Raw genomic sequence first — 22258 nt, 5'->3', positions numbered from 1 at the left:
GGATTGTCTCTTTTCTTCTCTGCTCCCTTCTTTCCCCACACAATTCCTGAGCTCAGGCCAGGGTTTGGAGACGAACGTGCCGTGGTCAGATGGGCGAGACAGACATGTGAGCAGCCAGCTAGGAAGGCGGCACGAAACGGCAGTTCTAGAAGGCGGGTGTCCCTGGGAATTGCTGGGGGAACTGAGGAGAGCCCTCCAGGTGAGTGTGGTGTGTGTGAGGTGCGGCTTCTGCAGCCCCTCGGTCATATCCTGTGACGCCACAGTCTCGCCATTCTGAAATCGCCGTGAACCTCTCTTTGAAGTGGGGAGGTCTGCTTTCCTTTGCACCCTCAGCACCCGCTCCCTTGTTCTGCACAGACATAGGGCCCTCACAGAAACGTATTAAATGTACTCGTTGCAGGGGATTCCTGACTCTTCCTTGAGAAAGAGTGTGCTGTACCCTTAGACGGGGGCTTCCCAGGACGGACTGGGGCTCTTGGAAGTAGGGGAGCAGCATTCTACCCCAGCACAGAAGCTACCTGGTGAGTGCGCTATGCAGACATCCACCTAGTCGATAGTTGGGAAGCACTTCCCACCATCCTGGGGATTAATGCTCATTCCTTGTTTAACAGCTGCCGCTAATAGGGGCCTGCAAACATCTTATCTCCCTCATTAGGGCTGGTAAACAGCGTTTAATGATGAGCCGTAAGGGCTGGCCTGACCCTCCTCAGGTAGAATGATGTCTGTGGGCCTACCCTGAGTCAGAGGGTGGGCTTAATGGGCTAGAGACACTGAGTCTCAGGCACATTCACAGCTTGGGGATTTAATCTTTGCTTTTCCTCTCGTGGGCCCTGGGTCTCTGTTCCCAGCAGTCCTGACGGCTTCCTGCATTGACTTGGGGATCAAGGCCAGTCCCTCAGCTCCGTCCGTCCTTCTGGACCTGGAGAGGTCCGGATGCATCAGGGGGATGAGTCAGTGCTGGGTGGGCGCCTGTGAGATGTCTCCCATTTCCTTTCCAGCCCCCTCGCCCAGTGATCCAAGTTCAAGGAGTGCATCTCTGCTCTTCAGACCATTGAACTGGTGCCTTGAAGCCTCCGGAACAGCTGTGGGAGGCAAGAATCATTACTGCAGACAAAGAGTGGGGAGCAGACTCAATATCCAGGTTATTATGAAGCAGGCCTTGAGAGCCAGGAGCGCCAGGTGCAGGTATGGAGGGGGGCCACGGGGGCGTGCCGGGGCGGGCGTGCTGAGGGGTGGCCCAGGGCCTTCCTGGGCTTCTAGGGGCTTGTGTTCTGCCAGGTGCCTCAGAGAGGGGAGGGCCGGGGGCCGGGGACCCCCGCCCCAAGAAGAGGACAGAGACACCACCGTTTCTGTTCTCACGGGATGTCACACATCCTCTCTACCCGGAGCCCAGAGTCAGCCAGTTCCCCAGGGATCTGGCGCTTTCTGCGGGGTCACCGAGACCCCCAAGGTTCCTTTTCTTTGGCTCTAACAGGGAGCTGTTGACCAACACCATTCCCAATGCCCACAGAACCCTCATCCACTCTTATTGGGAAGAGGGGCTGAGACGGGCCAGCCGGGGAGGGTTTTGGGGGGAGATGGGAAAGGATCCTCTGCACTTGGGGAGCAGCTTCACCAAGTCCGTGTGCTTCCCCCTCCCCAAGGACCACCACCAAGCCATGCACATGATTCACTTACCGCACTCAGGAAGGGGATGTTGCAGGTACTCCCCAGGAAGCCAAAGGCGACGGGGAAGAAGCCCCTAGGAGCAGAGAGGCGGAGAGGGGCTCAGGGATGCACCGGGGGGGAGGCTGAGGTCCCGCTACAGGCTCCAGCTTTGGCTCCCGGGAGAGCAGGGCCTCGGACCCTGGGCAGGCATTGGCTCTGCACCGCGGCTTTTCAAGAGGCAGTAGGTGGACTAGTTACGGATGTCCCATCTGCGCTCCACCTCTCACTGGCCCTGTGCAAACTTGGGCAAATTCCTTAACACCCCCGAATCTGTTTCCAGTTGTAAAATGGAATATGATAATAATATCACCCACATCTCCACAAAGAAATGCTTGGGAAGTGTTTATTTTTGTTAGTCGTCTCTCCCTAGACCGGCTGTGAACCGCCTGCCGCAGGTTTCCCGGCCCCGGGCATGGATCACCGTTGGAGGCTGTGCTGTTTATTCTCCCCGACACCTGGCACCCCTCCCCTACCATCCCCTCCCCTGGCAAGAATGGTGACCCTCCAAAGGACTTGGGGGCGCAGAGGCTGGTGTGGGGAGGGAATAGAGATCTGAATTCTGGCTGACTATTTCCTCTCCTTGGACCTCGGTTCCCTGAGGTCCACTTGCATTTCTGAGGTCTCTGATAGCTGTGATTTTCTTCCCCCTTCAATGCTGCTGCAAGCTGTCTTTGTCTAGGTTTACTTTTGGCTAGAACTACTGCGTCTGCAGAGGCCCCACTCGCACTTTTGACCCACACCTGGATCAAGTTCAGATCCTCTGCATGCTCCTTGTGAGGGTTCAGGCAGAGGCAGGCTCTCTGGGCCTTGGTTTTCTCATCTACAAGAGGACAGCCCTATAGTGGGCGGTGGAGATGCCAGAATGAAAGGGAATTGTGAGCCTGCTTGGCGCGTGTGAGGGCTTCGCGGATGCGCGTCACCGTCCCGCGCCGTCTGGCTGCTCGGCTTGCGCAGGCCCTGGGCCGCCTGCTGGTGCCGGGTGGGGCGCCGGGCACAGGCAGGCGCTCCGTGTTTGCTGGTGGGTGTTCCGGCCCCTCCAGCTCGCAGTGTCCACCAGGTGCCGCCCTGTTTCCAGCCCTTCTGAGTCTCCCGCCTCTCTCGGGATAAAGTCCGGCTACCGTATGCACTGCCCACACGTTGCCCGCACCCGCTGGAGCCTGAGCTCAGCTGCTCAGAGGCCCTGGAGTGCTGATCGCGAGGCCCGGGACCTGTTCTCACCTGAAGAGGCTGAAGAAGCCATAGGTTTCCAGGATCATGCCCAGGAGAGGCCAGCGCAGCAGGACGATGGCCACGCCCCCCAGGAAGAAGCTGGTGCCCTTGAGTTTGTGCCTCTGGAAGAAGAAGGAGAACGTCCTCCTCAGGCCGATGATGAGGGAGAGGCCAGTCAGGAACAGCAGCTGTGGGGGGCGAGAGCGGTGGGCCGGTGAGAGCGAGCACGCTGGCTCCGCGCCCCCCACCCCCGAGTCAGTGGCCGGCAGGATCCGCATCGGCGGCGGGGCGGGACCTGCTCCTTCACAGGCCGACGGTATCTGCGAGGCCGAGCCGGAAGGAGCCCCGAGTGGCTGGGGCTCGTGAGGGGCAGAAGGGCCCAGAGGCAGGGGGCCAGGGGCATTGAAGGCCTCTAGCTTGTCACCCAGCTCAGCCTGGTTTCTTGGGTCCCAAGCACTTCCTCCCGTATGATATCATTTTTCGTCACACCTCCCAAGTAAGGCGGAAAAGACTCTCCGTCTTACAGAGGCTGAAAGCCAGGCCTCAGTAGGTTGGGCAGCCACACCCGAGTCCCAGGGAGCTGGCGGAGCCCGGGGCCTCCACTCCGCCGCCCTGTGAGTGCCTCGGGCTCCTGTCAGACTGGGTCTCGAATCATCTGAGTTCCCACCCCCCACCCCCAACCCAGGGCCTCACCTGGAGCTTAGCATGAGAATCCAGGTCCTCAGGTTCTCTGTGCCCAGGAGGCCTTATTGTCCATCCCCAGCCTCCACCCCTTGCCTGCCCAACGAAGGTGGCACACGATGCCTGGCTGGACCCGATCTGAGTAAACTCGGTGCTGACCCTCCCGGCAGTGGAGACCTCAGGTTGGTTCACAGGGCTGGAAGACTCACATTTCCGAAGGCCAGGAGCACCGAATCAAAGTACAGGAGTGTTCCAAAGAGGATGAAGAAGATGCCGAAGCCAGCAGTGCCCACGCCAATCTCTGCAATGGGCAAGGAAGTTGTGGTGGGATGGGTTTGGGGAGCAAGCTGGGATGCTTCAGCTCCCCCATCGCCCCTGGACAGGTGCCCTCTGGGGGTAGGAGGTGGGGTGGCTCTGTTGTCATCCTGGAGTCTTGGCTTCCATGCTCTCAGAGAAGGATGGGAAGGAAGGGGAGGGTGGGCACAAACCTCCGTTTAGCTCCTGGAAACTGCTGTTCGGTTCTGCCCACATCCTGCCCTCACCACCACTCCACAGGTAGCTAGTGCTGGCCTCATTGCTTTTTCTATTTTCAGTTTCCTCTTCAAGATTTTCAAGATTTCTTCTTGTCTGCTAGATCATTATCAGGGTTGTGACTCTGGCTGAACACAACCCATTGTCTGCTCTGTTCCTGTTTCCTTATAGCTAGAAGCCACTTGATGCCAACTCACACCCGGGTCAAAGAGTACCACCAAAGACTCATAGCCACATTGCCATAGTATCTCAGACCTGCCCAGCTGGCCTGTCCTATTTCTCAGGAGGCCTGTCCTCCTGATAATTCTCACAGCCTCTCCTTTCTTCTCTGAACTGCTCTGGTCCCCGGCTTTGCAGTGACGACCCATCACACTTGAAAGGGAAAGAGAAGTCATGGACCAGAAACGCGCTCGTCACCTGGAAGTCTGTGCCGCAGCCAGCAAAGCGATTGCCCCACCACACAGCTCCCAGGCCCTGACTTCACGCCCTAACAGTGACCAGGCTGTTTGCGCCAGGTGGGCCCCAACAGCAGTGTGCCTTTTACTTTGCTTTCCTTGTTCTTGAACTGTAGCAGTTGGCTTAGAGCCAACACAGGGAGCCCAACACAGTTGTACAGGATGTTTGGGATACGAAGTTTATTTTCTCTTAAACCTTCATTTTACTTTATCTGTGCCTCTCTGGTAGTCAACAAATGACAGTTCATTGTGTTGCTTCATTTTGAAATTGAATCAAGTTGAAAATTTCACGTTAAATTACAACAAAATACACATAAAGTTTACCACCTTTACATCTTTAGGTGTTCAGTTCAGGGGTATTAAGTACATTCACCTTGGTACACGCTCACCACCACCCACATCCAGAACTCTTTTCATCTCACAACACCGAGACTACCCACTGGAAGACTCCTTGGCTGCACCTCCCCCCCGCCCCCACCTTTGGCAACCACCACTGTATGCACTTTCTGTTTCTGTGATTCTGACTAGTCTAGGTGCCTCATATGATTGCAATCATACAGTACTTGCCTTTGTGTGACTGGTGTATTTCACTCAGCACAATGTCTTCAATGTTGATTCATTTTATGGCATGTGTCAGAAATCCTTCCTTTTTAAGACTGAATAATATTCTATTGTATGCATACTACATTTCATTTATTCATTTGTGGATGGACTTGGGATGCTTCTACCTTTTGGCTATTATACATAATGCTGCTGTGAGCACAGGTGAACAAATACCTCTCTGAGACTCTACTTTCACTTTTGGGTTTATATCCACAGGTGGAATTGCCGGGTCATATGGTAGTTCTATTTTTAATTTTTTGAGAGACCACCATACTACTTCCCACAGAAGTTACGCCATTTTACGTTCCTAGTAGTGATGCACAAGGGATTCCAACTTCTCTGCAACCTCACCAACACTTGTCACTTTCTGCTTTTTGCTTTGTTTTGTTTCTGATAGCATCGGCCCCAAAGGGTGTGAAGTGGCATCTCACTGAGGCTGCGGTTGGCATCTCCTTGATGGTTACTAATGTTGAGAATCTTTCATGCCCTTATTGGTCATTTGTATATCTGTTTTGGACAAGTGTCTATTTAAGGCCTTTGCTCATTTTTAAAACAGGTTGTTTGGATGTTTTTGTTCACTTATAGGAGTACTTTATATATTTTGGATAGTAACCCCTTATCAGATATATGATCTGCTAATATTTTCTCCTATTCTATAGGTTGCCTTTTCACTCTCTTGTATCTTTTGATGCACAGGAGTTTTAAATTTTTATATAGTCCAGTGTTTCTATTTTCTCTGTAGTTGCCTGAGCTTTTGGTATCACACCCAAGAAATAATTGCCAATTCTAGCATTGTGAAGCTTTTCTCTTATGTTTTCTTCTAAGAACTGTTTTAGATCTTACTTAGAGCTAAAATGAACTTTAATTTTTACATGTGGCATAAGATAAGGGTCCAGCTTCATTCTTTTGCCTGTGAATATCCAGTTTTCCCAACATCATTTGTTGAAAAGACTGTCCTTTCTCCACTGAATGGTCTTGGTACCCTTGTTGAAAACCATGTGCCCATATATGCCAGGGTTTATTTCTGAGCTCTCTCTTATATTCCATTGGTCTCTATGTTTGTCTTCATGCCAGTCTCACTGTTTTGATTACTGTAGCTTTATAATAAGTTTTGAAATCAAGAAGTTTGAAACCTCCAACTTTGTTCTTTTTCAAGATTGCTTTGGCTATTCAAGATTCCTTGAGATTCCATGTGAATTTAAGAATGAATTTTTCTATTTCTGCAAAAAATGTCATTGGGATTTTGCTAGATTAATTGCATTGAATCTGTAGACTGCTTTGGGTAGTATTGACGGCTTAACAATATATTCTGCCAATCCACAAATATGGGTCTTTCTACACATTAGTGTCTTTTAAAATTTCTTTTAGCAACATTTTTTAGTTTTCAGGGTACAAGACTTTTGCCTCTTTAGTTAAGTTTATTCCTAAGGATTTTATTCTTTTTGATGCTATGGTAAATGGAATCACGTTGCTTCCTTTTTAAAAATCACTAATGAGGTACAACTTAAAGTTTATATTTTATTGTTTATATTGTTTTGCAACTTGCTTTATTTACTTAATATAGCTAAAATGCCTTATTTTCTTTTTGTTTTAAATTATATGATGACTAGAGAAAGGGCTAGAGTGTCTTTTTCAATTACAACGTGTATAACTTTGTTAAAAATAGCTTAATTTTAAAAAAGAAAACACATAGGTAAATTTTAAAGAGAAATTTTTTACTGGATTTGTTAGCTAACATCTTAGAATTGATCCTTAGCATCTCTGTGAAATTGGTATTATTGGCATGTTTCTATGCGTGTGTGTGCTCAGTCAGTCTGTCGCGTCCGACTCTTTGTGACCCCATGGACTGAAGCTCACCAGACTCCTCTGTACATGGAGTTTTCCAGGCAAGAATACCGTAGTGGGTTGCCATATTCTACTCCAGGGGATCTTCCTGACCCAGGGATTGAACCTGCCATGTCTCCATAGAGAGTTGTAAAAAGTTGTTGAAAGCTTGGTTGTTAAGAGGCAGAACTAAGAAAACAAAACAGAAACAGAATTATGAACACGAGGCAACTGAAAGAGAAGGAAACACGATTGTCTTTCAGGTAATTAATTTTTCCTAATCTGTGCCCATGGCTCAGTGGGTAAAGAATCTGCTTGAAATGCAGGAGATACAGGTTTAATCCCTGGGTTGGAAAGACCCCTGGAGAAGGAAATAACAACCTACCCCAGTATTCTTGCCTGGAAGTCCCATGGACAGAGGAGCCTGGTGGGCTACAGTCCATGGGGTCGTAAAAGAGTTGGACACGACTTAGTGACTAAACAAAAACAACTTGTTATCATACAGATCTTAGGAGGAGAATTAATACCAGTTCCAGTATAGAAATAAGGCCAGAGGCTTTCCTTAAAAGAATCATTAAAAATACAGAAATGAGATTTGGACTGAAACCTCATTCAACTCATATTCAAAAAAAAAAAAAAAAAAACCAGCCTAATTAGTTCTCCCTTTTGGCAGAGTTGGATTTGCTAGGAACCAGCACAGCATCATTTCTCTCAACATATTGCCCCACCACCAGAATCCATCTGCAACTAAGGGCAATCCTCCTGTTTCTGACAAATCTCCGTAATCTATTCAGGCTTCCTATTTCTACCTTCTAGAATGCCTGCCCGAATTAACTCTCTTAGAGCCCAAGACGCTGAAAAATACAACCTCCTTGGTCATTATGAAGGTTCTGTTCTTTCCATGTTGCATGATTTTTCTGCCCTCAGAGACAGTAGGGGCTTCCCCGGTGGCTCAGCAGTAAAGAATCTGCCTGCAATGCAGGAGACACAGGAGAGGTGGGTTTGATCCCTGGAACAGAAAGATCCCCTGGAGGAGGGCATGGCAACCCACTCCAATATTCTTGCCAGGAAAATCCCACGGAGAGAGAGGCCTGGCAGGCTATGGTCCATGGGTTTGCAAAGAGTTGGACATGACTGAAGTGACTGAGCATGCATGCATGAAGAGAAAATAAATTGAGGATCAAGAAGTATTTCTACCTTGTTGTGATTATTTTACATGGGCCAGGATATTGTGGGGGAAGACCACAATCTGAATGACAAAAATATTTTAAGTTTTTATGACGGCTATAAAAACCTCTTATGAGAGGTCAGGAGATCACCACTGATACATGACTACCATCCGGCACTCAGGCCCCATTCACGTTTCCTCAGTTGCCCCTGTAATATCATTCAGAGCGAAAAGGTCCAGTTCAGAGTCACATGTGGCATGTGCTTGCCATGTCTCTTCAGATTGTTATGTCTAGAACAGTTCTTCAGTCTCTCCTTGACATGACCTTGACCCTTGGAAGATCTGAACCGGTCATCCAGTAGCAGGCCCTCTATTTGGGTCTATCTGATGTCTCCACATGACTGTATTCGGGTTATGCAGATATATCAACAAGAGGTGATGCCGTGTTCTCCTCTTGCTACTGTTAGGTGACGCACGATTCCAGTTTGACCGTTACTGAGGATGTTTCTTCAAGTCGGAGTCTGCAGGACCTTCCACATAAATTGACTCTCCAGCCCCCACCCCGACCCTGCCAGATGCCCCCCTCCTCCTGGCCAGCTGAACCCCGCCCAGCGTGAACCCTCCAACCTGGGGCGCGCTCTGACGCCCGCCCTGGGCACTGCCCCCCTTCCGCAGTACGGTTTTAGGACTGAATTGTTCAGGAAGGAGGGAAAGGGGAAAAGAAAGAGCCTGTTTCTCTTTACAGAATTAACAGCAGTGACTGATAGTAGTCATTGTTAACACTGGTGAGCATACGGTGTCAGGCAGTTTAAGCACTCTGTATTAACTCATTTTGTCTTCATACCTGCCTATGCGGTAGGTATGTTTTCAGCCCATTTCACAGACAAAACTGGAACATGAATGGTCGTAACGTGTGCCCAAGGGTGCACAGCCAGCAGAACCAGGGTGTGAACCCAGTAGACCGACTCTAGAGAAGTGACTTTAACCAGTGTCCAACCCACTCCTGCCCCCGCCCCCTCTGCACGAACTGCTCTGGCCAGGGGCTCCCAACAACCCAAACGCAAAGCACGGGGTCGGGCCTCCTCTGTCAGCAGCTGGCCACCCCCTTCTTGCAGCATCCTCTAGTGGGCTCCGTGACACCATATTCTCGATTTCTTCCTGCTATTCTGGCCGCTCCTCCCAGGCTGCTTTGCCAGCTCCCTCTTCTCTCTCTCCCTCTTGGGGTCTGAATTACTCAGGGCTCCAGTTCCAGCTCATTTCTCTTCTCATTCTAGTTGCACATGGACTCCCACTTCTTTAAGTATCTCCTGTGTACTGACAATGTCGATATTTATCTTTCTAGCTCGTGCCGCCTCTGAGCTTCCAAACTCCTATCCAGCTGCCTACTTGGCATATCTGCACATTTTTCTCTCTTCAGGACATCTTGAACTCAACAGGTCCAAACTGAGTTATTGGTTTCCTTCCTCAAAGCTGCACTTGGCTCAGTTTTCCCCAAATGAATAAAATGTCATCACCATCCACCCAGCAGCTTGAGGCAGAAGCCCAGTGGCCTCATAGCTCCGCCACCCGCTCTGCATTCGATCCACAGATGAGTGTTATTGATTCTTCCTCCCAAGTGTATCTTGAAAGCTGTCCATTTCTTTCCACGCTTACGACTTAGTTCTAAACCACCATTTTCTCTTTCCCGTACTCTGCGACATTCCCCAGGGGGCAGGCTGCGTTCCTGCCCCGGTTATGCCTTCTCCATACGGTCGTCAGGGCTCTTGGAAAACATACAGTCTATTTGTGCTAGCGCAGCGGACAATCTGTCCTGGCTTCCCGTGGGCTTAGAAGGAAAGAGTCCTCCCAGCCTGCCTTGGCTCCCAGGCCCGTCAAGGGGCCTTGGCCTGCTTGTCCGACTGCATCTCCTGGAGCAGCGCAGGTGAGAGTGGATCCTTGCCCGCCACACCCCGAGCACATCCTGGCTCCCAGGACGGACCTTCCCGCCTTAGGGTCTCCGTACAAGCGGTTTCTTCCCGCTTGCCGTCTGGCCGACACACACGCCGCCTCCAGGTCTCACCGCGAATGGCGGTTTTCCCGGGGAAGTCTGGTCCACTCTGCATTCCTGGCTTAATCTGGTTGCCTCATTTTCTCTCTTGCAGGACAGACTTACATTCTTCTTAGAACCTAGCACATTTTGGTTTAATAAAATGTAGGCTTGTCCATGGGCTCAGGTCTGAGCCCTCTTCTCTCTATTTTTCTGCCAGGTCAGTGTTTCTCACCTCGGCGGGTGGGGGGAGGGCTGATAGGTGGTGGGTTGGCAATTCCGTTCCCCGGGGGACATTTGGGGGTGTATAGACCGGCTGATGGTCACAGTTGGTAGTGAGAGTGTGCTCCTGCCATCTAGTGGGGAGAGGCCAGGGATGCTGCTAAAATCCTGTAACAGAAAGGACAGACCTCCTAAAACAAAGAACTGTAAGTCACATCTGACTCTTTGTGACCCCACGGACTAGTCCACGGAGTTCTCCAGGCCAGAATACTGGAGTGGGTAGCAGTTCCCTTCTCCAGGGGATCTTCCTAACCCAGGGATGGAACCCGGGTTCTTTACCAGCTGAGCTACCAGGGGAGGCCTCGAGGGAGGCGTACTCAGGTGGGCAGCCTGTCTCTTTTCCAGGGGAACTTCCCCACCCAGGAAGCGAACCGGGGTCTCCTGCCTTGCAAAGAACTACCCTGCCCGCAAATGTCAGTAGTGGGGAGGCTGAGAAACTGTGCGCCCATCTCATGGTTTTAAATACTACCTGTATGCTGGCAATTCCCAAATTTCTCTCCATTCCAGACTCATGTACCTGACTACCTATTTGACCACAAACTCAACATGTCTAAAACCCAACTCCTGCTTTCCTTCTCAACCCTTCTAATTGCTCAGGCTGGAAATATTGGAGGCATTCCTGGGTTCTTTCTCTCACACCCCACGTCCAATCCACCAGCAAACCCTTTCAGCAGTTTGCTCAGCACACATCTAGCACTATTTCCCCCCAGTACAATGCTACCACCCTGGTCTCCCCGTCTCTCACCTCAGAACTGGTCTTCCCCTCACCATCTCCTGCCTCTTAACCAGTCTCTCTGTTGCTGTCCTTCCAGTCTGTCTACCCTCGATCCAGTACTCAGAATGATCTTTTAGAAACATAAGCAGATCACATCACTCCTCTGCACAACATCTCCTAACGGTTTCCCACCTTCTGCAGATAAAGCCGGAGTCTGGATGCAGCCTGGCTGCTGGGCGATCTCCTGACCAGCCTGCTGCCGCTCTCCCCTGCCCTCAGTGGGCTTCGGCCACACCAGCCTCCTTGTGTCCCTACGTAATGCCTCAGGGCCTTGGCACCGGTGGTCCCCTCTCCCGAGATTTCTCCCTCCAGACAGCTACGTGGCTTTGCCCCCTCAATTCCCATGCACCACTGTAAGAAGCACTTTCCCCGGGCAGTTTAGTGGCCGCTGTACACAGAGCAGTAACCCCTCCCACTCGGCACTCCCTCGCCTCTTTACCCTGTTTTATTTTTGTCCAGAGGATGTCCAGTATGTCCAGAGGACATACTACGTACTGACCTCTTCATCTGCTAGTTACCTGTTTCCTCACCCTGGAGTATAAGCAGGGTATATATCTGTCTCATCCATTGGTGCATACTGTGCCCACCTCAGTGCTTGGCACATAGAGGAGACAGTGAATGAATGGATACTATCTCCAGTTCACGGATGAGACACTGGCTTTAAGTAACTCACCCAAGCGAAACTCACAGAACCACAGTTCTCATCACTTTTCCCAGCCCTGGGGACTACCTCCCTGCCCTCTCTCGGGAAGAAATGGGCAAGACATTTAGGAGTGAAGACAGGGTGATTTAGGGAGAGGATTTGAGTTTAGTTTCTGATCAGAGCGTGCCAGGGCTACAGGAGACTTTAAGAGTTTGTGGGGGGAAGAGTCTGAATAGGCAGAGGCCTTCCAGGTCCACCCTGGCAGTATCCCCGGTTTCAGAACCCTGAATGGGGATGGGATCAAAGTGGTGAGCCTGCCAGTTCCTCCAGGCAGCAGCCTCTGGCTACCTGGGAGCCCTGAGCAGCCCCGGCCCGGACAGCAGGGATCCCAGCTGGCCCCGGCCCTGCGGCCTGGGGGAGGCCAACGTGGCAGCTCCCAGCCACTGGCTCCGGAGGTCACCTTGCAGGTTCCCCAGGGCCAGCCAGGCTGGGAGGGGCCGTACCTCCCCCGCCCCAGCCCAGCGCCCTCAGCAGCGCAGCCCAGCCCCCGGCACTCACTCTGCCATTCGGTGATGGAGATCATGTCGAGGGCTGCCTGGGGGACACTCCAGGAGGAAGCTGGCCAGGGGCAAGGAGCCCTGAGGACCGAACCTGTACATGCTCAAGGGAAGCTGACCCTTGGTAAGTTGTGAAATGAGCCCCTGGCAAATCATTAACTTCCCAACACATCCACACACCTACACGCACACATACACACGCAGTCACCCACATACACTCACATACAGGGCTGCTTAAAGTCACAGTCTCTCTCCTGGTTTCTCCCAGAGGGCACTGCTCCCTCCCGCGGGGAAGTCCACGCCTGTCTGACTCTTGTAATTCCCCCCAACCCATCCCCTGAGCAGAGAAGGCAATGGCCCTACACTCCAGTACTCATGCCTGGAAAATCCCATGGATGGAGGAGCCTGGTAGGCTATAGTCAGTCCGTGGGGTCACAAAGAGTCGGACACGACTGAGCAGCTTCACTTTCAACACCACCCTTATGGCAGAAAGTGAAGGGGAACTAAAAAGCCTCTTGATGAAAGTGAAGGGGGAGAGTGAAAAAGTTGGCTTAAAGCTTAACATTCGAAAACTAAGATCATGGCATCTGGTCCCATCACCTCATGGGAAATAGATGGGGAAACAGTGGAAACAGTGTCAGACTTTATTTTTTTGGGCTCCAAAATCACTGCAGATGGTGACTGCAGCCATGAAATTAAAAGACGCTTACTCCTTAGAAGGAAAGTTATGACCAACCTAGATACCATATTAAAAAGCAGAGCATTACTTTGCCAACAAAGGTCCGTCTGGTCAAGGCTATGGTTTTTCCCAGTGGTCACGTATGGATGTGAGAGTTGGACTGTGAAGAAAGCTGAGCACCGAAAAATTGATGTTTTTGAACTGTGGTGTTGGAGAAGACTCTTGAGAGTCCCTTGGACGGCAAGGAGATCCAACCAGTCCATCCTAAAGGAGATCAGTCCTGGGTGTTCATTGGAAGGACTGATGCTGAAGCTGAAACTCCAGTACTCTGGCCACCTCATGCGAAGAGTTGACTCATTGGAAAAAACCCTGATGCTGGGAGGGATTGGGGGCAGGAGGAGACGGGAACGACAGAGGATGAGATGGATGGATGGCATCACTGACTCGATGGGCATGAGTTTGAGTAAACTCCGGGAGTTGGTGATGGATAGGGAGGCCTGGCGTGCTGCGATTCATGGGGTTGCAAAGAGTCGGACATGACTGAGCGACTGAACTGAACTGAATGCAAATTCAAGTTGGAACCCACCCAAAGAGATAGCCCACAACCAAAGGCAAAGAAGCCACAACATGATGGTAGGAGGGGTGCAGTCACGTTTAAGATCAAACCTCACCGCCCCTCTTAGCGGGTAAGGGGTGGGGCAGCCGACGTTCTAGGCCAAAATAAGCGGCTCAGGAGTCCTGGAAAAGGGAAGCAGACTTCAATTAGACACCCGAAAGCCAGAGGGGAGAAGGTTTTCCAGAAGTAATGTTGTAACAGTGGGCACCATTTTCTTCCCTCCCGCCACCCTGCAACCTGTGACCTAGATTTAGGAGGAATGGGGATAGTTAGTGACCACCAGACTGCTGGCTTCCGGGGAGGGAGACCCAAACCTGCACTTACACAATGGGAGACTGGAGAAGTCCCCTTTTCCTTGCCTGAGAGTGAGGCTCCCGGATGGAGAGCAGCTGTCGGACAGGTCCCACGACAAGGTGCCACCTGGCCAGCCCTCACGATGGCGCCGGGGAAGCCCAGCAGAGCCGAGAGGAAGGTGCAGGGACGTGAAGGAATTCGCTGGCAGGCACCAAGAGCCCTGGGCGCTGTCCTTGTGCGGAGAGCCTGAGTTCCTGCCTCTATTGAACTTTTTCAGAATGGGTGTGACCTCGCTGAAATGTAGTTAGGTTATTTTGGTTCATTTCTGTAACTCCCACACCTTCCCTTCTTTGGCTACCCCTAGGTTTTGCATCATGTTAGACTCTCTGGCCAGTTCCGCTGGTCACAAAAGTGGTGAACTCTTGGTCTGATCTTTAGTTTCTCTTTGAAAGAATAGCTGGTCGGCCTGCATTTCAGACCCCAGGGCATGGCAAAGCAAATATGCGGAAAGAGTTTGCACCCTCAGATTTTTTTTTCTGCCCTGGTTGACCTGATATCCCCCTCTGGTAGTGGGTGTTATTGAGCAGTGTGTTGTGAGATTCTGATGAGGGGCCGAGGGTCTTTGTTGTGGAGAAATGCATGTTCCAGTTAGGGTGTCTGCTTTTTAGGGTGCAAGCCTGTCATCAGGCGCAGTGCCGTGGGTCGTGCTATATTCACTCGGAATTGGTAGGAACTGATGGCTCGATCCTCAGGCTTGGAGCCCATCATTTGGCTTTTTGATGGTTGTGGTGGCTGAGTTCCACGCAGATGCTGTCCAGGCCTGTGGGCGATTCCCACAGGATGCGGCTCAGGATTCGAGGGTCCCTCATCGGAACAGCCGTGATCTGGTCGGTCATTACTGGCTCCAGATGTCACTACTGTGCTCCAGGGGAGCACAGCAGGCAGCTATGGGGTTACTCTTAGCTCCCAAACCACCCCCCATTCCTAGGAAGACTGGGAGCAGTGTAGTTTTCCCTCAAGAGTTTACTTTTTATAATAGACTGTAGCTTAAAACTCCTGTTGTGGCATCATAGAAGTGAGGCTTGGCAGTGACTTTTAAAAAAGCCAGATAGAAAGGCATCATGGTTTAGCATATGATGTTTGTGAGACCCAAGTCCAGGTTCTTGGTCCTCTATGAGTGACCTGGGGAGAGTTCCCTAGTGTAAAGTGGAAGGGATGGCTACCTCCCCATCTTGTTGAGTGCCTATAACACAGGCTTCTGTGAGCTCCCCAAAGAAGAATCCAGAAAGTCCGGACCCATGGCAGAGTAACTGAAACTTTTGCTTCTACTTGCAATACTAAGTGTGTACATGCCTGTGAGTGGGGTTTACCATGGAAAACATGCTTTTTACAGTGAGTCAAAGAAATTTGAAATATAGTGGGCTGATTCCCATCTTTCTGTGGTGCTTGAGTTTCAGTCCTTAATATACAGCACCAGGTCATGTGGGCAGGTGAGGAAAGTTACTTGGGAGTGTCCTTGCTTCTGAAACTTGTGTATAACTAGGAAAAAACAAATGACTTTCAATGTTGAATCTTTATGAGTACTTTTCATACTTTGGGGAAAACCTTTTCTTTCAGTCTTTTTAAATTATATGCATAATTTCTTGTAATAACCTCAGTGTTTATGAAAGTGAAAAGGTAAAATACTTCTTCCCAGAAATCAGTTTGAGAGTTTTTTCTCTGTAAATAGAACTTGAGGGAGATCCTGTCTGTTAAGGTTTTGTGCTGGTCTTCTCTGTTATGGTGGCAGCCCTTCCTGACTGCTGTCCACGCCCCTGAAGTGCTCCTGAGGACCAACTTTCTGAGTGTGGTTGCACGTGCCCCCCACATCATTGAAGTGGGTTCCACTTTCTCTGCTCTGTGTCCCAGTTCACTCCATCAGGTGGCCCCTGGCAGTGTCCGTTTTTGTGTGGGGTCTGAGTTTGCGTCTAACTCACTCAACTGAAGTTTCTGAACTTGAAAAATTCAGTCCTAATTGTGTATAGTTGTGTGTATCCATGGGTTCTGCATTCACCAACTGTGGATTGAAAGTATATTTTTTAGAGTTCCAAGAAGCAAGACTTGAATTTGCTGCACACAGACAACTATTTGAATACACAGCACTTGCACTGGGTCAGGTGTTGAAAGTTATCTCGCAATGAGTTAAAGTGAACGGGAGGATGTGTGTACATCATGTAGAAGTTCATTGTAAATGAGGGACTGGAGTGTCTGAGGATTCTGGTGTCTTCAGGGGTCTGGAACCAGTCCTCTGCAACACCAAAGGTTAACTGTGGAGTGGTATTTTGAAATTGGGCATAATCTGGGATTAAGACTGAACTGTATGAAGTGCTGTTATTCTAGAGTCTCTGACCTCAGAAATGCAATTTCCTGGGGTTCAGTCCTTGCCAGGGTGTGAAAAAAAGAAAAAAAATAAATAAATAAGATCAAACCTCATACCCGCCAGAGACGCTTGGAGGGCACAGACAAAACCTTGCGTGCACGGGGACCGAGGGAGAGGAGCAGTGACCTCACAAGGGGCGGGCCAGACCTGCCATGGTGTCTGAGGGCCTCCTGCAGCAGCCTGCTGCAGGGACAGGGGCTCCGGCAGCAGCAGTCCTGGGAGGGGTGGCCTGTGGCCCAAGTCCTCTTGGAGGAGGTTGCCATGAGCGCCACTGTCGGGCCGCCAGGCGAGCAACTCACAAACTGGAGGACAATTATACCAAAGAAGTTCTCACTGCTCTGAAGGTTCCAGGCCCCACCAGACTACCCAAGCAAAGGGATTCAGTATCCTCAGGGAACCTGACTTTGAAGAGCAGTGAGATTTGATAGCAGAGCTTCCACAGTGGTGGTGAAACAGAGGCTCTTGGCGGGCACAAACAAAACCTTGTGCACACCAGGACCCAGGAGAAATGAGCAGAGACCCCACAAGAGACTGAGCCAGACTTGCCTGTGTGTGTGGGAGTCTCTGGTGGGGCGTGGGGCTACAGTGCGGGTCAGGGCACTGGCTCCAGCAGTCCTGGCAGGCTCAGCGTGCTGGCGTAAGCCCTGTTGAAGGAGGTTGCCGTTACAGCCATCAGGCCACCACAGTTTGGCCTCAGGCCAAACTACAGGGAGGGAACACAGCCCCACCCATCAGCAGAAAATTGGATTAAAGATTTACTGAGCATGGCCCTGCCCACCAGAGTGAGACCTGCTTTTCCCCACAGCCAGTCCCTCCCATCAGGAAGGGTCCACAAGCCTCTTATCCTCATCCATCAGAGAGCAGACAGAATGAAAACCACAATCACAGGAAACTAACCAAATTGATCATATGGATCACAGCCTCACCTAACTCAATGAAACTATGAGCCATGCCCTGTAGGGCCACCCAAGACAGACGGGTCATGGTGGAGAGTTCTGACAAAATGTGGTCCACGGGAGAAGGGAATGGCAAACCATTTCAGCATCCTTGCCTTGAGAACCTCATGGACAGGATGAGATGGTTGGATGGCATCACTGACTCGATGGACATGAGTTTGAGCAGACTCCAGGAAATAGTGAAGGACACGGAAGCCTGGCATGCTGCAGCCCATGGGGTTGCCAAGAGTTGGACACGACTAAGAGACTGAACAACATTAATAGATTCATCTTGGAAGCAGTGTGATCGCTTTGTGCTGGTACCCATGCTAGACGCTAGGCGGCAACAAGCAACTTACTGAGGCCTGCTGCTGACCGTCTAGGAGAGCACCAGATTCAGTTGACTCTAGGGCAGAAATGTCCCAAGGGCGTTAGACACACAGCTTTGCCCCCGTTCCCCCCCGCGTTGTCCAGCTCTGGACTGTGAGGCTGAGCTGTGGAAACACGAATCCAGGCTTGGGGTAGGACTGGACGAGTCAGGACGCTTGGTTCTAGCCCACCCACCTGCTTTGTACACGTGGCTGCATCCCTCCTCCCTCTGTGGGCCCGGAAAAGGAGAAGCTGGCTGGCTCCTACCCTCCTCTCTCTCGTTGGAGAGCAGTGGTTCTCAATTCCATTAGAGTCAGCATCCCCTTTGCAACGTCCCCGCTATCCTGCAGTGCAGTTTCATAGATGACATGACCAGTCTACAGCCATCATTTAAACACCTCAAAGGTAATTATAATAAAGAAGAAAATATTATGATAGGACACAATATCTCAGTATATAAGTGTTAGACAAGACTTAAAGAAGGCATAATGTAGGCAGATTGCTTGCACCTAATTGTAATAAGTTTGAATTTAAGAGAAATAGAAGACTTGGGCCACACTTCCAAAAAAACCAAACAAGCCCTCTCTCTATACAAAAAAATCAAAGACCATTACGGAGTGAACACCAGAATAAAAACTGTTAGGTAGGTAAAAACAGACTAGAGGTCTTTGCATATATATATATATATATATATATATAATATATATATATATATATGTATTTTTTTTTTTTTAAAAGAGGGAAATAACCTTCATCGAAGTAGAGATAACATAGCAAAGCGAGTTAAAGATGACACAGTGAGAAAATGAGGAAATACAATGTGAGAGCAAACAGGCTGAGTCTGAGGGAGTTCCCTGGAGGTCTGGTGGTTAGGATTTGGCTCTTTCACTGCTGTGGCCCATGTTCCCTGGTCAGGCAACTGAAATCCCGCAAGCCACACTGTGCAGTCAAAACCCCCCCCAAACCACAAACCAAAAACTGGATTTGATGTGTGCTGTTAAAAATAGCTCCCTGTGTTACCATATGGGATGGGGTAGTGGAAACATGTCACAGACACATAGATCTGTGTTTTACTTTTCTTTTTCTAAGACTTTTTTTTGATGTGGACTATTTTTAGTCTTTATTGAATTTGTTACAATATGCTTCTTCTTCTTCTTCTTTTTTTAAAATATTTTTTGGCATTTTGGGTACAGGGCATGTGGGATCTCAGCTCCCGACCAGGGATTAAACTCACACCCCTTGCACTGGAAGGTGAAGCCGTAACCACTGGACCACCAGGGAAGTCCCCACAGATCTGTGTTTTGAAACACCATCGTGTGTTCAGGCAAACTTCAGTCTGGGGGATCTTAAGAGGCCTTGGAGATCATATATTTCCAATGGGCAATATAGGATGGATTGGAAAGAGAAGTGGTGATACAAGTTGTTTAACAGAATTGAATGTGCACCCTGAGAAAAACAGCAGGCAATTCCCCCAAACATTTCCATGTGCAATTGTTACAACATAGATGTTCATCTCTGGGCTGTAAAAATGTAAAAATATGAAGGAGGCAATACTGTAATATGAAATAATTTCTAAAAACAGGTATTAAGGAGATCCAAGGAGACCTTGCATCTCAAGAATCTTTGCTTTAATGATATTTGGTTCTCTCCGAGCATCTCTGTTAGCTGTTTGCAATCAGCCTCTTTGCTTTTTCAGTAAGACTACTGCATTTGAACCAAATATACAGTAGTTGCAGTGTTAGAATCCGTTGTGTAGACAATGATTGGAGTAGATTATTCAGTAATTCTGAGACAATGTCTTTTTTCCATTTAAGTGTCTTCTCCATAATAAGCATCTCTTAACTTACTGAGTTATTCAGAAAACTAATTTTTTTTAAAAATTAGAAGCATACAAAAACTTTTTAGAACTATTATGAATTGTAATATGACTGACTTACACTGGTAGTGGATTTAGTCTATTTGTACATTTTAAAGTTATACAGGGCAGAAGGCAATTAATTATTTTGGAAAACTCTCCTGTGCATTGGAGCCACTAAACTCCAGTAAGAGTTTTGCCTCCTTAACACTGAGACAACTTAAGACCTCCTGAAAATTTTCAAAATCACCCTTAGGGGGCCATATAATTCCCATTGAAACTGGTAGGTAAAGAGCTCAGGCTATGAAATCAGAGTGCCCTGGGCTTCACTCTAGCTTCATAAGACCTTTAGATATTCTATTCACTCTTTCTGTGCCTCAGTTTCTTGGATAATAATCACATAAAGATAAGAATTAGTGAGTAAATGCATGTGAAGTGCATAGAACTGGGTACCTGGCTCATAGTAAATACTTAACGAGCCACTGTTATTACTATTCTCATATAGTTATAATAATTACACTGCTATTAATATTACTATTATTAGTCTACTGTCTAGTGCTGCTATATGAAAGACTCGGATTTCAGTTGTGGTTTCAAACTGCTCCCACAGGAGTCAAAGTGAAAGTTGCTCAGTTGTGTCTGAATCTTTGCGACCCATGGACTATACAGTCCATGGAATTCTCTAGGCCAGAATACTGGAGTAGGTAGCCATTCCTTCTCCAGGGGATCTTCCTAACCAAGGGATTGAACCCAGGTCTCCCTTATTGCAGGCAGATTCTTTACCGTCTGAGCCACTAGGAGTAGCAGCTAGGAATACATTATCTCTCAGCCATGGAGCCCACCTGTAAGCTAGGAACTGAACTCTCCTGAAACTGGACCATCTTCAGCTGATCCTCGATGACAGCACTGGGTACCAGAGTTGGGCCCGAGGGGTTTGTCTACAGCCCACCATCCTGAAGAGGGGCCCCTTCATAGGGGCAACCCCAGAGAGGAGGACGCAGGCCCTGGGACGCCTGTTCTGGTCCTGTGGGGAAGGGCTGGGAGAGTGCTCCCCAGGGCTGCAGGGATGGAAGCGGGCAGGGGGAGGACCCCCAATGGCTGAAGGGCAGGGGTCCTTCCGAAGTCCTCCAGCGAAGACCGTGGGGTCAGCCAAGGATCTCTGAGGAAACAGTCTCCTGTGCCCTTCATCCTGACCCTAAAAACACTCAAAGGGCCAACATAGGGTCACTCCCGGCCCCTCACATTTGTGAATGAATTTGCATTTTCAAAGTGTTTTCTATCCTTTTTTTTTTTCATTTTATTTTCTCGAGAGCTCCTTGTGGATGGTAGTCAATATCCCCATTTCACAGATAAGGAAATTGAGACTCAAGAATTTTAGTGACTTGTCCAAATCTTTATGCAGCTAGCAAGGCGCGGGGCCAGGAATTGAGCACAATGTCTCCTTTCCTGCACCAGGCTCTCAGTGGGGTGAACCAGTTCTGCAATGGAGGCTTTCGGGTGAGGGGGCACGTGGCACGGCCCCCGTTCCCTGCAGCAGCAGGGTCTGAAGTCTGGCTGCTTGCCGGCCCCCAGCAAGTCTCGCATCAAGAGTGAAGACAGAGCCATGCAGTGACAGTCTGCTCCTTAAAGGGCCTTCTCTGAGCTGCTTTTCAATGTGTGGTTCCTGACTGCCGACCCCTTTTGCACCCCCAGCCTGGCTTGATGGAAGGACTGATCTGGGCCAGAGGGTGGAGCAGTCAGGGCCTGTGAGCATCCCGCCTAGAGGGAAGCCGGGCCATCACATCCCACCTCCTCTCCTTGCCTCTGGCTCTGGCCTGGATGGGGAGCTGCGGACAGAGGAGTAGTTCCGGCAAGTGGACAATTTCTCCAGTATACCTCCTCCAGCTCTACAGGCTTCTGCGTGAGCCTGTATCTGGTCCCAGTTCTCCTTGATTCACAAAGGACATCAAGGTTTATAACTCTCTTGGATGTTACAAAAGCCAAAATCCAGTCATTTCACTTATTTTACAAAGTGTAAAATAATATTATATATATATAATACACATGCTACTAGCCCTTTAGGGATGAGAAGAGGTGTCCAGAATTCAAAACCAGCCATTAGAACCAAGCTAATCAGGCTTGCCTTCCTGTATCCTTTCTTGAAACATGAATGCCGCCTTCTCTCCCCAGACCCCCTGCAGAAGCCCAGCAAAGTCTGCTGCTGTCCTGGGTTCATGTTCACTCTCCAGCCGCTTCCCTATAGAATTCTTACTCTTAATTCTCACTCCTCACAAACAGATTTCAAATTGAGCAGCTCTGCTGAAGTCCTTCACACTGAGTGTCAATAAAGGATAACCACTGAGTACCTGCCAAGACATGTGGCCCCAAATCTCTGAAGCTAGATGAAAAGAATTCAGGCAGCCTTTCTGATACCACCCCCAACCCTGACGTCAGCGGAAGGTTCCAGGGCCTAAAGCATCTGATACTTCCATTGTTCAGGTTCTTGGGACTAGTCTTGATCTGGGATCACGTGGATCAAAAAGATGACAGTGGTGTTGACAACAAACCATCATCCCCAGTTTGTGGGGAGGTCCCATGCTTCCGAGAATTCTGGGATTCCTGCCTGGGAGGGAGGCCAAGGTGGGCAGCCC

At 49.6% G+C, this 22258-nt stretch overlaps 1 protein-coding gene across 2 annotated transcripts; it reads right to left on the bottom strand.

Moving 5' to 3' along the window:
• Positions 1-782: 782 nt before the first annotated feature.
• On the bottom strand, positions 783-12619 carry GOLT1A (golgi transport 1A). 2 transcript variants are annotated; one of them, XM_043485598.1, is made up of 5 exons: positions 12463-12619; positions 3807-3898; positions 2926-3038; positions 1678-1741; positions 783-1082 (listed from the first exon to the last, which is right to left on the bottom strand). In XM_043485598.1, the coding sequence occupies exons 1-5, from the start codon at positions 12485-12487 to the stop codon at positions 1044-1046; spliced, it is 333 nt and encodes a 110-aa protein (XP_043341533.1). In that variant the 5' UTR covers positions 12488-12619; the 3' UTR covers positions 783-1043. The 2 variants fall into 2 exon arrangements, with proteins under 2 accessions (XP_043341533.1, XP_043341532.1); XM_043485597.1 differs by having other exon boundaries at positions 2926-3104; positions 12463-12610.
• Positions 12620-22258: the final 9639 nt, after the last annotated feature.

This window comes from Cervus canadensis, chromosome 13, assembly GCF_019320065.1.
Source record: "Cervus canadensis isolate Bull #8, Minnesota chromosome 13, ASM1932006v1, whole genome shotgun sequence".
In the NCBI taxonomy this organism is placed as follows: domain Eukaryota; kingdom Metazoa; phylum Chordata; class Mammalia; order Artiodactyla; family Cervidae; genus Cervus; species Cervus canadensis.
This window is presented reverse-complemented; position numbering and strand designations above follow the sequence as displayed.

Bases quoted from the DNA above. Each gene is read 5' to 3' on its own strand.
- GOLT1A (XM_043485597.1), bottom strand. From the start codon at position 12,487: ATGATCTCCATCACCGAATGGCAGA. The intron at 3,105-3,806 runs GTGAGTCTTCCA...CGCCCCCCACAG, and splicing joins TGCTCCTGGCCTTCGGAAAT to CTGCTGTTCCTGACTGGCCT. The intron at 1,083-1,677 runs GTAAGTGAATCA...TGCCTCCCACAG, and splicing joins ACATCCCCTTCCTGAGTGCG to CTGTTCCGGAGGCTTCAAGG.